The sequence below is a fragment of the Micropterus salmoides genome, unplaced genomic scaffold (genome assembly GCF_014851395.1).
Source record: "Micropterus salmoides isolate LMB-PRFRI ecotype aquatic unplaced genomic scaffold, ASM1485139v1 Ms_hic_scaffold_16, whole genome shotgun sequence".
In the NCBI taxonomy this organism is placed as follows: domain Eukaryota; kingdom Metazoa; phylum Chordata; class Actinopteri; order Centrarchiformes; family Centrarchidae; genus Micropterus; species Micropterus salmoides.
Genome location: NW_024040707.1, coordinates 18,556,428 through 18,568,805, shown reverse-complemented (window position 1 = coordinate 18,568,805; position 12,378 = coordinate 18,556,428). Strand labels below are relative to the sequence as shown.

The window sequence follows — 12,378 nt, the reverse complement described above, 5'->3', positions numbered from 1 at the left end:
TACAAGCCATATGAAACAGCTGACTAGCGGGGACATAACAGCTTTGCCTTGCCACAAACACTGTAATAATAACAAGCCAGTCATTTTAGGTCACGAGAATTCTCCTCCTTAGTGGTTATGAAATAGTCTGGCAACCCCAGTTTGTATCTCTTCTACACTACTGGTGTCTGGTGTTCTCTGTTGTGTGAGCATGGGAGGGAGGGAGAGAGAGAGAGAGAAATAAGAGGTTTGATGAGGGAGACAATGTTGGAGGTTATGTTGAGGATGCTCCCAGTGCAGCCACCGGTCTCTTTAAATCATCTCACTGACTCAGAGTTCTCTTAATAATGCACACATAAGCTGAGGGCAGGTTTTGTTAAGATTTAGAGCCAGCAGTTAGTCTAAAATCTCAATGTACTGCATACAGTAAGTCGATAAAGTAAATTATGAACGCTGCACGGATAATCACTAAAACTGATGCGTTGCACAAAACTTTGAAGGGCCAAAAACAATATTTCCTAGTTGTCATTTCATTATGTTAATCCCGTTCAGGTCCTGTATTATTAAATGTATTGAATCTTTTCAGCCTTTCTGTAGGTAATATTCCAACATCCAACACATCAGCGGTATGAGACTGATGTGTGTAGTCCTAAACTCTCCCTCCCCTCTGGCCATGTGGAGCACAGGTGCCTGCTTCACGGCCCAGCAGAAAGGCAAGTTGGCAACCTGACCGTTACCACCTCCTTCTCCCTGCCTCTGCTGCCAAGGACCCTGGCACATCTGCGCCTGTCCAGCGTGCCTAGTGCCAACTACCCTGCTCTCATTGTTCTCTCCTGAATGCACCCAACACACACGGGAAAGAGGGCTGAACACAGTGTGGCACAGCCAACACAGCCTGTTAGATAATCTCAAAACATGAAAAGATTCTCTTAGCCTAGATTCTAGACATAGCTTTTTGTCTTGCAGCATTGACAAGGAAGGCGAATTTCATAAGATTCTTCCTCTATCAGCTTTATTTTCTAGAATTAGACATTCACTGGAGTGAACACAACCTGCATGAGTATAACAACCTTACATAGTATTGATCAAATAATATTTAGAAACAGTATATTGCTGTTCATGTGAAAATCATCATGTGAAACCACTTTAAACATCATATTTTTAGTTTGGAATAGTTTCTGAGCTTTTGTTTTCACCATCATCATGATATTGCATCAAACTATGGCATGAGGAGGTAAACAGGCAGAGGAAACACATAACACAAGCACTAACCATATGAAAATGTTTGCACTTCACTTTTGTGTTATTTGTCCCCCCCCCCATACACACACACACACACACACACACACACTCACAAAGTTAGGGAATTAAAATGAGTCACATGGAAAAGGATTGGAGAGCAATGATTTGTGTGTATATACATATTTCCCCAGTGGAGGCGGAGATGTGGCCTATAGCAGATTTATCAGGACCACGCAGGCTGGCGAATTATTCCAAATAGGAGAATCAGTTGCGCTCGCCTTTGATCTCTCGTCTGCCTGCTCTCTAATTTTAACCCTGCTTCTTTCCCCCCTACACCCTGTCTATATTGCACCAGTTTTCATCTTTAACTCTTTCCCCTCTGCATCCACCTGCAGAGAGCATGTTTTGTCCTTTGTCTCTCTGTCCTGGCTGTCAACGCCGACCATTACAATGCCTAACCCAAACCCTTACTCTAACCATAATCTAAACCTAGATCAAATTCTCAGCAAAAACTCAAAATGTCCCTATCAAAGATAGAACCCCAAAAACTCAAGCGCATTCACATTTCAAGCAAGCCACTGGCTGCAACACCAAGACCTCTGGTAGTGTCCCGCAGGCCAATAGAATTCCTGGCATGTCAGAGGGTTTAACAACATCCAAATCACTGGCTGAGTCCTCTCAGCTATTCCAGACTGACCTGTCTGTCACTCTGTCTCACACATATATCAGGCTCCAATAGCCAATACGGAGAACAGAGGGAAGCAAAATGGTAATACACAGAGTAAAGACACAGTTTTGGCCTTTCACTTCCACATGCAGTAATTAGCTTTAGCTTTACTAAGGGCTGCAGCTTACAGTTGTTTCAATATTGATTGTTGATTAATTATTTTAGAGAGAGAAAAGCAACAAATCCTCCTATTTGAGAAGCTAGATCAAGAGATTTTGGCATTTGGCATTTTGTTTTTTAATAAATTATCAAACCATTGTGTCAGTCAATTATCTGTTTATTAATCAATGAATCCATTCAGCACTAGTCTTGATGTGATACAGTGTACAGTCACGATGCAGTGTGAACATTGGCTGTGGTTTTCATTGTGTCCTGTTGTCTTGTTCTGTTGTTTCAAAATAGTTTTTCCTGCAATAAGAAACACTTAACACAATTCATAATTTAATTAGCTCTAGCTCTAATCCAAGATTTTGTGCACAGTAGAGCCTGGTGGGTACAAGTACAAACATTCCCTTATGCAAACACACTGCACAAACACATATATGCGCGAATACTTGCGCAGGTCACATAGGCACACTTCTGTGCCATACAGTGCTTTGTTTGATTTAAACTGTGAAAAGGTCCCCAAAGAGAGATTTAAATTAATGGGGTAATTATACAGTCGGAGAAGAAAGCAGTCACAATCTGATTTATGCACACTGACAAACACACATGCTTCCACAGACTCATACACATTCACACAGTGTCCCTAATGGGACAAGCTCTGTCGTTGCTCCAAGGACGACTGCTCCTCTCTTTCCTTTCTGGTCCTCAGCTTCATTCACTTCTTAAGATTTCAGCTCCTCCTGCTGCTGCAGAGACACGTTCTGTTCCCAAGTCAGCCAATCCCTTTGTCTGTCTGCCAGAGGCTGGCTGACCCACTGCCAGTAACAGTCTCCATGTTCAAGTGCAGACTCACTGGGGAGCTGCAAACATTACTACTGTGCTAACAGAGCATTGCTTCTTTCAAGCAAAACACACACGCTCACATGCCTGTACAAAGAGCTACAGACACGAAGGCCATGTATCAACATGCGGTATAATGTCATGAGAAATGCAGTCGAGAGGCAGTGTATTAGTCAAGTTGTTAGTGGTGCAGCCCCAGAGGAGGAGCTGCCTTCATCAGTCATTGAGGTAGAGGTGGAGGAGAGAGTAGCTACAGGGCCTCCCATCCTCTCTCATCACAACAAACAGCATCTAGGAGGAGCTCAACCTAACACACTGACTGAGGAAACTGGATGTTAATCTGAGAAATGTGTGCACATTTAAAAAGAAAGATTTTCTAATTTGGAACAACACATTAGTTTTCAATATTCATACTGAGACTCAAAACAAATGTTTTTGTGTAACAGTAAAGAGTTTACAAGGGCTGATTCAGATGAGATGAATGCAGTCCACCGGCTAGAAAACCAACAGGCACGTGAAACTTGTTTCTCGTGGTGTAAGAATAGTTGCGTGTGTGCGCATGGGTTTGTGCATTCATACGCGTGTGCATGTGTTTATCTGTCGTTTGTTCCGTGGAAGAAACTTAAATGCCCAACTGGAGGTAATGATGCAGCTCTCTCCACCTCGAGGCCCACAGATGCGCAGCAGAAGGCAGCTGGGCGCCAGCTGAGACAGCACTTTCACTCAGTCTGACAAAGTCAATCTCTCTCCATCTCTTTCCCTCCCGCTCTCTCTAATCCAAACTTTGGAGAATGCGTCTGCTAACGCTAAATTCCTCCGTTCGCCAGCCATAATATTTTCTCTGATCACATTCAGCTGACATAAAGCTCTATGAAAATGCGGAGGTGCCAAATAAAGCACAAATTACCATGTGAAAATGTGGAGGCAGGTAACAAATAGCAGTAGGAAGCAGAGCGAGGGACAGCAAGTAACGGAGCGAGAGAGTAGCTTAGAGCAATCCCAAAAAGGAGAGCAGCAGAGCTTTAAGTCTCGTCGGAATTTGAAAGCCACCGAAATCCAGTTGCGGATATTAAGAGGCTTAATCTAAGAGCTTGCTGAGGCTGACTTTTGCTGTGTGGGCCCCATCACTATCATCCTTGACAGAGGTTAAAGAGGAGACGAGGGGGGATAAGGAGGAGAAGAAGAGAAGGCAGATGGGAGCAATGACGAGAATATGGAGCTGTGTATCATTATGGCAGCCTTGCATGCTTTTAAAGGAGAATTAAACATTGACAAAAACATTGATTAGTGATCAGGTTTGTGTATGTGTGTATGTGTGTGTGTCTGTATGTAGAGTACACTTGCTGTGGTGTTTGTAAGTGTTTTTCAACTCCAGTGAAAATCTACTCAAACAGCATGTTGGATGCAGTCCAAGTCAGGGAGCATGTGTCAGGTGTCAGACATGAGTAGAGGAATCAGAGTCTATGATTCATTCATTCCATAATTAGACACAACCAAGTGATCCAACTGTAGCACACAAGTCAGGGTGGCATAAAGTAACACACACTGAGATGAAACTCATTATCATCAAGCTGCAGATATCTCCCAGGAGAGGAGAAGAGAGAAGACTCGAAGGCAGGTGGATAAGAGGAATCCCCCACTGCTTCTGTGGCATTCTTTTCTTCTCTGTGGCATTCCTGCTTCATTTGATGAGAGTTTTTTTAGTGTGATGAAATGCTTTAGTGATTTGAATTCCACAAAGCCCACAAAACCCTCCGTTTTGCAGCATTGATGCGCTGCACTTTGGCACTATAGTCTTGTCAGCTTGTCAGGAAAACCAGAATGTTTGTCCACAGCAATCATTTGAGGGTCTTAACCTTTTTATATACAATCATGGTCTTAACAGCCCAAATGCTGCATTTTCTTGCAGTTTAGACATTGCACGTTCCTCTGGGGTTCCACATAGCTTTGTCAGCGGAGAAATATTTATTTTGTAGTACAATTATGCAATTTGTAATTCAATGGCACATTCCAGGAAACAATAGCATGCAATCTGTAAGAAGCTACACAATTACTTTCTCCCTGTCTCTCTCATTTATATTACCAAAGAGACATTTATTGCGAGTAATTCTCTTAATTGTCACAACTAACATGGAAACTGCTAATTGTGTTTTATACACAAGTTATAAGAAAGCGGCATGTATGTTTATGTATGTTTGTCTCTTTCTGTGTGTAGGAGGCATAAACCGGGCCGGGGCGGCGGTGCCAACATTCTTACGGACGCCCACGATGCTCCAGCCCCACCTGGACATGAAGCCCTTCCTGCAGTTCCCCATGGAGACGCCCCCTCCTCCGCATAGCATGAGCCTCTTCCACAACTTCAACACGGTGAGAATTGATGATGACACAAACAAACACATACTGTAGTCTTTTAACCCACCCACTGCAGTCACGAAAACCCACAAAGGGGACCTGTTTCTCCACAAAATTTGGGAAGATTGGTGACGTCTGTGTCTTTACCGTGATAATGCTTTCACATGTAGTTTTAATGTTATTGCTGCCATGTGTAATCTAATGCGTTAAGTGGCTTTAAAGTGTGTCTTTAAATTCTTGAGGTGCCGATATACCCACATCAAGAATGCATGTTGTATTTGACAGGGAAGCAGGGTATCCCTATGAATGTATTTTTTCATGTCCCAGGCCATCTTTATAGCCGTTCACTTCAAACACCACAGTTTGTTTGATGTGGTATTTATTTTAACGGAGAGGGATCTTCCTGTTTCCCCAGGCCCTGACTAACATCTTATCAGTTAGATTATACCATGGAGACATTTAGCATTTCACCAACTCAGCATAATGTGCTGCGTGCTCCTCCAGACTCCATTTGGGAATATCAACACATTTCTCGTCAGCAATATGTAAAATCAGTATGTATGTACTTAGTTTGTACTGTATGTGCGGAAATGCTGCTATTGGACAACGTCTGCAGCAGAGCTATTCTCTGCAAGCGGGTGACGTAGAAGTCTCCTGTCACTATCTGGCACACGCTTTGACCACGTACGCCACTGCAGGGATAGTAACACGAGTCCAGACACTGTTAAACACATTTTAACAGCCCTCCATGCGCCATGACGTAAGTGGAAGCATTCGCACTGATGTTAAAACTGCAGTGCACCCAGCAGACATGGATTAATAGAGATACTGAAATGATGCAGGCACTCAGTTTCCACTCTTACGTCTCCTAGCACAGCCCTGAAATCACCCTTGCTTGTTCTTTTTTCTTTCTATCTCACTGCCCCTGGAACACTCCCTCTGATTCTCTCCCTCCCTCATTCTGTAACATCGCCCTGCTACCCATTCTCCACTTAAGAACATTAACTACGTCCGAAGGTCCACAGGGATGCTTTGAATGTTAATAGCTGTTGCCGCTGATGACTGCGAGCCAGCCCTGATGTGGTGTTTTGCAGCCCTGTGGCCAGGAGATGGGGCCATAGGAGAGGCTTCTGACCTTATCGCTCCACTGCACACTGGCACATACACATGGAAAGATGGTTTTACTGCCCCGCAATAAAAACAATGGAGAAATGACTGACTGACACACTTACTCTCATAGTACAGTAGATAGTTGACTGAAAGGTCTTTGGGGAAGAGCATGTGATGCCTGAGGTACAGTATAGTGCACAGTCTCAGTTGTTTTATCTGTAGCATGTGTAGTAAAAATGCAAAAATAAAATACACAACTTTGGTTGCTGCTAATGAAGGATCTGCCTTGATTGTTTCCTACAGTGGAAGTCATGGCCATCAGCTTTCCCAAAGATGTTTTTTCATGTTTAAGTCAGTGATATGTAGTTGAGTAATAGAGTAAGTGCTGGCAGTTGTTTTTACATCACTGACTATATTTTATGGCTTGTTGGGCTTTTAGGCAGAAGAATGTTTAAACAATCAAAGAATGACTATGCTCAAGTCTCATCTCTTTCATATAACTGCATGAATGGAGGGTGAACAAGAACTATTTCACATTAAAGATACCATTCCCAGTGTCTTATATGCCTCCTGGTGTCCATCAGCACTAACACACTGTGATAAATACAGATATGCACAATACCTCAATAAAGACACAGCATTATAGCAGCAATAACACTGAAAAATGTCACTGCACTAAGCTGGCAGCTAGTTATTCTATCGCCCTCTCTTAATAAGTGATCCACACTGAGTTTGTACAGTCTTAATGAGGCTCACATTGAGGGTTATTAGCCCCATAGTAGAGGAATGGCCTCTCCTAAAGCCATATACAGCTTTAATGGTCCTCTAATGTGATTTGTCCTCCACCTGCCTGTCTCACCCAATGTGCCACTAGACAGTGACGAGGCTGAATTATTTATCTGCAGCAGCTGGTCCTGATATAGACGCACACTCACACACCTCCAACAGAACTGCCTGGCCTAATGTGGACTTGCTCAGGCTGCAGAGTCAGGAATTTTTGATGAAGGTGTCTAATCATGCAAAGCCACGTGCAGACTTGTTGAATCTCACCTGCTGTCCGTCCTCTCTTCGTTTCTTTTTTCCCCCACTCTCTTCCTGAACAATTCTCGAACAGCACAGGTCCTCACACTTTTATTCACAGCACTAATTTTCCCCAGACTAACTGACTGACGTTTCTCAATACCTGTTGCCTCCACAGTTTTCATACTGAAACTAATCAATCAAAATAGTTACTGATGGCTGAAAGGCGTTACATGTGTCTTCAAACCACAAGAAACCAGGGACCGAGACCATTGTGTGGGAGTTTGTATTCATGTGTGGTTTGGTTGGGAATTGGTGTTTCGGCAAAAGCTCCAGTGGCTGATAATGACATATGATAGATGGTGTGAACTTGGGAAAGAAGGGGGGGAGTTGAGCAGGAGAAGAGTAGGACACACAATCCTGGCTGCATCTGGGCAGATCAAGTATGCGCGAAGAAGCGGGAGAGAGAGAGAGCAAGAAGGGGAGGAGAAAACTGGAAAGCAGAGTGGGGGAAACGCACTACAGGGAAGTGTGATGCAGAGAGAGAGAAAGCATCTGAGAGGAGAGGAGAGGGAGACTGAACAACAGGGACAGGCACTTGTAATGTGATGTGTCAGTGAAAAAAAGAGCGATAGAGAGAGATTTGAGAAAATCCTTACAACACACACTGACTTCTTTTCTTAAAGCATTTCAAAGAGAAGCAGAAAGTGTGCCAAAAGAGAAAAAACAAAGAAATCTTAGCTGGCAATGCATCACTAGGTACAAGCCTTATTTTTTTAGTGAGTCCGTTTGTATTCAGCATTGACAACCATCTAGGGGGCTGAATGAGTGAGGAAGGTGCACCACACACTCTCAGTCTCGTACATGCTGAGACCCAGACACACACCTTGGCCAGCAGCACACACACAGGAGGACCAATGCAGCTCCAGGCTTCTACAGACACAGAGGAGAGGAAGGTGAGTACCTAAATGCTCAGAGCTTCTTGCAGTATTTTTTGTTGTTGTTTACCCAACTGTGTATTAAACTGGGCACAACTCAAAAGTACTGCAGAACTTAGAGCTTCAAAGGCTGTTTTTATCTGGCACAGTGCAGACTTTACTGTGAATGCCAGAGCAGTCCCACCGAGAGTCAGAGAGCAGTGCGCTCCTGAAGGGAACAACCCTTCCAAACATTTTGTTGCAGGGAATTGATCAAGCACAAAAGAAGAAGACAAAGAGAAACAAAGAAAGGATGAAGAACTGAAAAGTCCACAAAAGAAGATGTTGGTGAGTTTAGGTGCATGCCGTTGTGCAGGGAGATGCTTGGTTGCTCTTCGGGCTTGTTTCTCCACAGAAGAAGCTCTGTGTTAACAAAAGGCATTAAGGTGTTTGGTTCTTAAGGCCCTGTGAAGCTGTTGATGTGATCGCTGAGTGATGCTAAAGTTAATGGTCTGTGTGGTTTACTTATTTCTGCCAGAGCTCTCTCACCGTTCAAACAGCTCCATACTGGAACTGATATGAAAGTTTTCAAAACTCACTCAAGATGACGATATATATTATTTACTTATTTAATTACTAACTATTAGTGCCAGTTTGAAATACAATTCCCGATTTTCTAAAAATTGTTCAAAGCGACTGGGTGACTTTTGGAAAATCCCTCCTCAGTTACATCACAATGCTCTGCTCCTATTTCACTAGGACATGTTTTAGACAGCATTTGGGTAACAGGCCATGTGAGCTGCTTTCCAAAAAGGCTTGTTGGCAGCTGAACAGTGTTTTTAACAGCTGAATCAACTGGATGGACCATAGCTGACCCACACCCAGAGTACAGCACTGACTGGCTGGGGAGAAGCCCATGATTCATGTGTACAGTTACTCCAAGCCTGTTCAGCGGGATGATGATCGGTTACAGCTTGGAAACCTATGTGCAGGATTTAACATGCAACTCTTCAGTTATGCTTGCTTGTTATGTGGGAGTTAGGATAACATTGGGCAAGAGTTTGAAACATTTGATTAAAAAACTGAGTTGTCTTCAGCAGGCTAATGCATTGTCACTGCTTAGCTATTCATGCAGTTGCTCAGACAGGTATTGTCAACGTCTTTGCTCAATATCTGTACCCCCCCCCACCCCCTTCTCCTTTCATCCATCTGAATTAAAAGGAAAAGCAGCAGTAGAGGGTGCTTTCAGCTTTCAGAGAAATAGAAGCAGTCATGGAGTTGGAGTAAGGGAAAGAGCCAAATGAGATAAGAATGTGCAATGTGAGGATGTCCGGCCTGGGCCTCTTTCTCCCCCTCTCTTTCTGCCCCCCACCCCCTCTGTATATCTGTCCCAATTCATGTTCCTCTCCCACTTTCTCACTCATTCGCTCTTCCAGATGGTGTGCTTCTGTACAGTCCTGTCACCCAGCTAAATGTCTCAGGACTCCTCCCCATGTCTTTTTTTCTCTGTTTATCCTGTTTCTTTGGAGTTGCCAAGTAACAAGCACCGTGCAGAAATTCTAATTGTTTGTGCTTGAGTTATGAGAAAATTCAATTCAGCTGCTTTTTTCTCTCAGGTCACTCCTCAGGCCAGGGTCTTGAGCTCTTTGTGTGTTAGATTTGTGTATGGCTCTGGGTGCAAGATAGCTTAAAGGGAAGCTTTGTGATTAGTCAAATTAAACGTAGTGATGAGCCAAATTGAGTCATTTAGAGTCTGTCTGGCTCTCCAAACCAACAGGCTTGCATCAGACTTGGAGGACTCTCTGGAACATTCCCTCACTGTCTTATGAATTGAAAACACACATCATCATATCCATTTTGTCCTTCAGGCCAGGACTTTTGTTTATCTTCATTCCTTTTGCGTACCTATACGGTGCCACAACATCATGCAAATTTTGCCAGCTTTAGCTCTAGACATGGTGCCATTGTCTGTGGTGGAATCCACACCAGCCATTAACTCCAGGTTAATGCTAAGGTCAATCAACAATGATCGCTAGATAAATTCAGCTTCAAACACACATAAATAATTGGAATGGAGCTCTGCCATACAGGCAGGGTCTTTTGTATCTGGGACAGAGTTTAATTGGGCAGATTAGCCACAATGCACTGGAGAGATTCTAAAGCGAGTCAGTTAAATTTATACGAGGTGCTTAACACCACGTAGATGATGGACATACCAGCTGAAACAATTAACACAGGGACAGTATGAAGCTACAACCTGGTCAGGGTCAGAAGCCTAAGCTTGGGTAGGATGAACAGGTGTCTCAGTTGTAGCAACACACTGTCAACACTGTTGACCACTTATTTCTGAACATCAACACAGACATACAGTAGACACTGAATAGACACTGTAAAAACTCTTGTCTGTGTACTTTATCCACCCCGCATATTTAGACATCTACATTTTGTCTCTTAGGCCTCTCTTCTCCAGAGGCCTTCAATCTGTAGTAGAGGGCATAGATTATTTACCCCTTACATAATTATTATGGACTGACCTGTTGCACCGGGACTTCTGGAGAACAGAACTGTAGTAGTGGTAACTGAGTGTGAATTATAGCTCACAGATTTGTACAGTTCACCAGGTAGAGCACACGTACCATGTACAAGGCTAAAGTCCTTCCCTCAGTGGCCAGGGTTCAGTTCTAGGCTGCGGCCCTTTGCTGCATGTCATCCTGTCTCTCTCTCCCACGTTTCCTGTCTCTCTCTTCAGCTGTGCTTTCAAATAAAGGCAAAAATAAAATAAAAATAAAAACTCCATCTGTCTCTTCCCCTCTCATTGTCTCTATCAGATGGACCCAGTGCAGAAGGCCGTTATCAACCATACCTTTGGAGTTCCACTGATCAAGACCAAGCGGCCAGTCATCTCGTGTAATGTCTGCCAGATCCGCTTCAACTCAGAGGTACAGGACCATAAAAAAAAAAAAAAACATGCAGAGGATGTGGTACATTTGTTTATGTTTTGACAGTTGCGACCCCGTTGGAATTTTATTTGTGTCAGTTGCAGTGTAGAGTTTGCAGAAACAAAAATCTCAGTCTCAAGAGGTGCTGCAAAATAGGATTTTTCAGAGGTTTTCTCTTGCCCATCAAAGCTGACAAAGCTTGATTAAGATCTTGAACATATGGAAATTCACATTAGCATGAAGTAGGAGTCTCTTTAGAATTAACTGCAGTGGGTTGTTTTTTTCATGCTTTGGCATAATTCTGTAAATTCATTTTAACAGCAGTTTCATCTGTTTGTCCATATGGTGTAGTTTATATCTAAACTCATAATGGGAGTTTAATGGCACATTACACCCATGGGCAACTTGCATACATGACTGATGACAAATTTACAAAAACAAAAATCATATGGAAGCATTTTACGTGTAGTGGTGCCAACCCATTCTCAGTATTTTCTTTTTGCTGTAAACGAATAGGATAGACACATGACAACATCAGCGCCAAATGTCATGTGTGCAGTCTATAATTTGGCTGTGATTCTCCCTATTCAGTGGTGCAGATTGGTGTACGGCCAGCAGGGCGTACATCCATCCACAATACACAACATTAAGGAGTTGACCGGTGCTATATATACTCTTCAGATCTACAATCATGGTTTCCATGTGGTCAGGGAGGTGCAGGGCTGTAATCTTCAGCTTACTCTTTGCAGAGTTATCTGCTGTATATATTCATAGGCACAGGAAACAGTTAAAGAGATGTTTATATGATGAAATACTTTGAGCCCCACAGCTAGAGGTCAAAAAGAGATTTCTTTCATAAAGATAGGTCCTGTTGGATAAAGTTAGGATTTACAGTAAATCAGGGAAGAATTTAAATATTTAACTTAATGTTTAAAATGTTGTTTTAATAATGACAGTTAAACGGAAAAGACATGGAGCAAAGTTACAAGAGAAGCACCCAGTATGTCCAGAATCTGCTATATTTTTGCCATCAAAGCAAACACAAGACTGTGTGTTGTCATGGCGAAGCATTTCTGAATGGAAAGCTTATGTAGAGCACAATACATTGTATTTATCAATAAACACAAACAACATAAACAGACCAAGA

General features: G+C 42.9%; 1 protein-coding gene across 2 annotated transcripts in view; it reads left to right on the top strand.

The window, feature by feature from the left end:
* Positions 1 to 12,378, top strand: part of znf385a (zinc finger protein 385A) — a 53,582-nt gene that overhangs the window by 23,464 nt on the left and 17,740 nt on the right. Inside the window, exons 2-3 of one of the 2 annotated variants that reach the window (XM_038723545.1) lie at positions 5,109 to 5,260; positions 11,121 to 11,231. In XM_038723545.1, the coding sequence (XP_038579473.1) occupies positions 5,109 to 5,260; positions 11,121 to 11,231 (263 nt within the window). Of the gene's footprint in view, positions 1 to 5,108; positions 5,261 to 7,595; positions 8,332 to 11,120; positions 11,232 to 12,378 lie in introns of those variants that run through there. The other variant, XM_038723546.1, reaches the window with a different exon arrangement.